This window comes from Vollenhovia emeryi, unplaced genomic scaffold (genome assembly GCF_000949405.1).
Source record: "Vollenhovia emeryi isolate VEMERY1.0 unplaced genomic scaffold, V.emery_V1.0 DF948065.1, whole genome shotgun sequence".
Classification (NCBI taxonomy): domain Eukaryota; kingdom Metazoa; phylum Arthropoda; class Insecta; order Hymenoptera; family Formicidae; genus Vollenhovia; species Vollenhovia emeryi.
The window spans coordinates 1-1,552 of NW_011958301.1; the positions used below are offsets into that span (position 1 = coordinate 1).

The 1,552-nt window shown below is 45.1% G+C and overlaps 1 protein-coding gene across 1 annotated transcript; it reads right to left on the minus strand.

The window, feature by feature from the left end:
* Positions 1 to 80: 80 nt before the first annotated feature.
* On the minus strand, positions 81 to 1,509 carry LOC105557172 (the record flags this gene model as incomplete). The annotated part of the gene is made up of 1 exon (XM_012004348.1): positions 81 to 1,509. A coding segment is annotated over one exon (1,429 nt), but the record flags the coding sequence as incomplete, so codon positions are not given.
* Between the last annotated feature and the right edge of the window lie 43 nt (positions 1,510 to 1,552).

Below are 1,552 nucleotides of genomic sequence, written 5' to 3' on the forward strand. Positions count from 1 at the left end.
TGCTGACGCGTCATCTCGATCTCGTCTCGCAGACAGTGTGTGTAATCATCAAAAGATATTGTTCGTCGCTACTACATTACTTTTGACACCTTTCGCCTTCTTCGTATCCTTCTTACCATCGACTCGCAACGCATACATTTTCGCTCTGAGTCCCACGAATTCCATCATGATCGCGCCATTGTTTTCGTCCTTCATTAGACCGGGCACTTTCTTATTTACATACGGTATGCCATACGCGTTGTCAACCGGATAATCACTCGTGTCGAATCTGTGTATATCGCGTTTCACAGTCTCATATACATCCTCGCACTTGACGTGGTATATGAGACTGTCGGTATTGGTATACATGATTCTACACTTGTCACTGTACAGGGGCAGCATGTATTCGTGGTGAAATTCATACAAGCAGATCTTGGATATGTCGAGGATGCACATACCCACGTAGATTGGCTTGTTGAATTTCACTTCGAGTTTTCGCAATTCCACGGCGATAAAATTTTCTGAAAAGATGCTGCGACTATGAAAATTTGGTTTCGAAATCATCGCCTCCGCACCGTAACGACCATCCCACTTTGTTAGAAGTTTAACGTCGACATGATTCCGCACGTTTTCCATTGTTTTACCAAATACCGCGTTGTTCATTAATTTGTATAAATTTTTTTCAAAATCGTTTTTGGCTAACGTTCTAAATTGTGTGTTGAGTTCAATATATTTGCGTAGCCATGGAGATTGCGAGAACTCCAATACACGATGTATTTTTGTCACGCGAAGCCCATGACGCGTGCACTGTTGCAGGTTGCGATAGTGTATGACGTAACGCTTCTTATCATACACTGTCGCGAGAAGTTTATCCTGCCGCTTGCCGGGTGGTTTATCGCGCCTTGGACAGAACGGTAGGTCAATGTGCGCGTCGTGAAGATGCTCCGGATACTCGAGATCGACCTCAAGAATGTAACCTGTCGATGAGTCTGCAGCGATTGCGCTCGCGTCGAAATTCGTAATATCTTCGATCCATCGAAAATTTGCGTATGGTAGTGGTTGACACATCGCCCAACCATACAAATTATTAACATCAAAGTACATTAGGTACGAGGATGGTTTCGATGGATCGTAAGACTGCATGTGCTTGTTATTGGCTCGAGCGTACCTGTTCGAGCACTGGCTCAAACCACCGCGTATACTGCGTTCCACAAGCATGACCATGTCGATGTCTGTGAGCAGCTCGAAATTTACGCGCGTGTGTTTCAACATGGCATCCCACGTGAAACCAGGCAAAGTATAATAATACGCGGGATCTAATCCATAACTGTTGATGCTACTATCGCGAAAATTTTCAAAAATGTCGGCCAATAACAAGACATCTATCTTCATATATAAATCGCTGTAGTCGCCTAAGGTTTGGATGGAGAACCGCTGCCAGACATTCTCGGCGCGCACGTAATCGCTCTCGGATACGGTGACTCCGGTCAAAGAACTGAAAAATGACTCGCGCGGAGGTAGACGCGGGTCCTGCAACTTGTCCACGCAATCCACGTATTCATAGGGAAATATG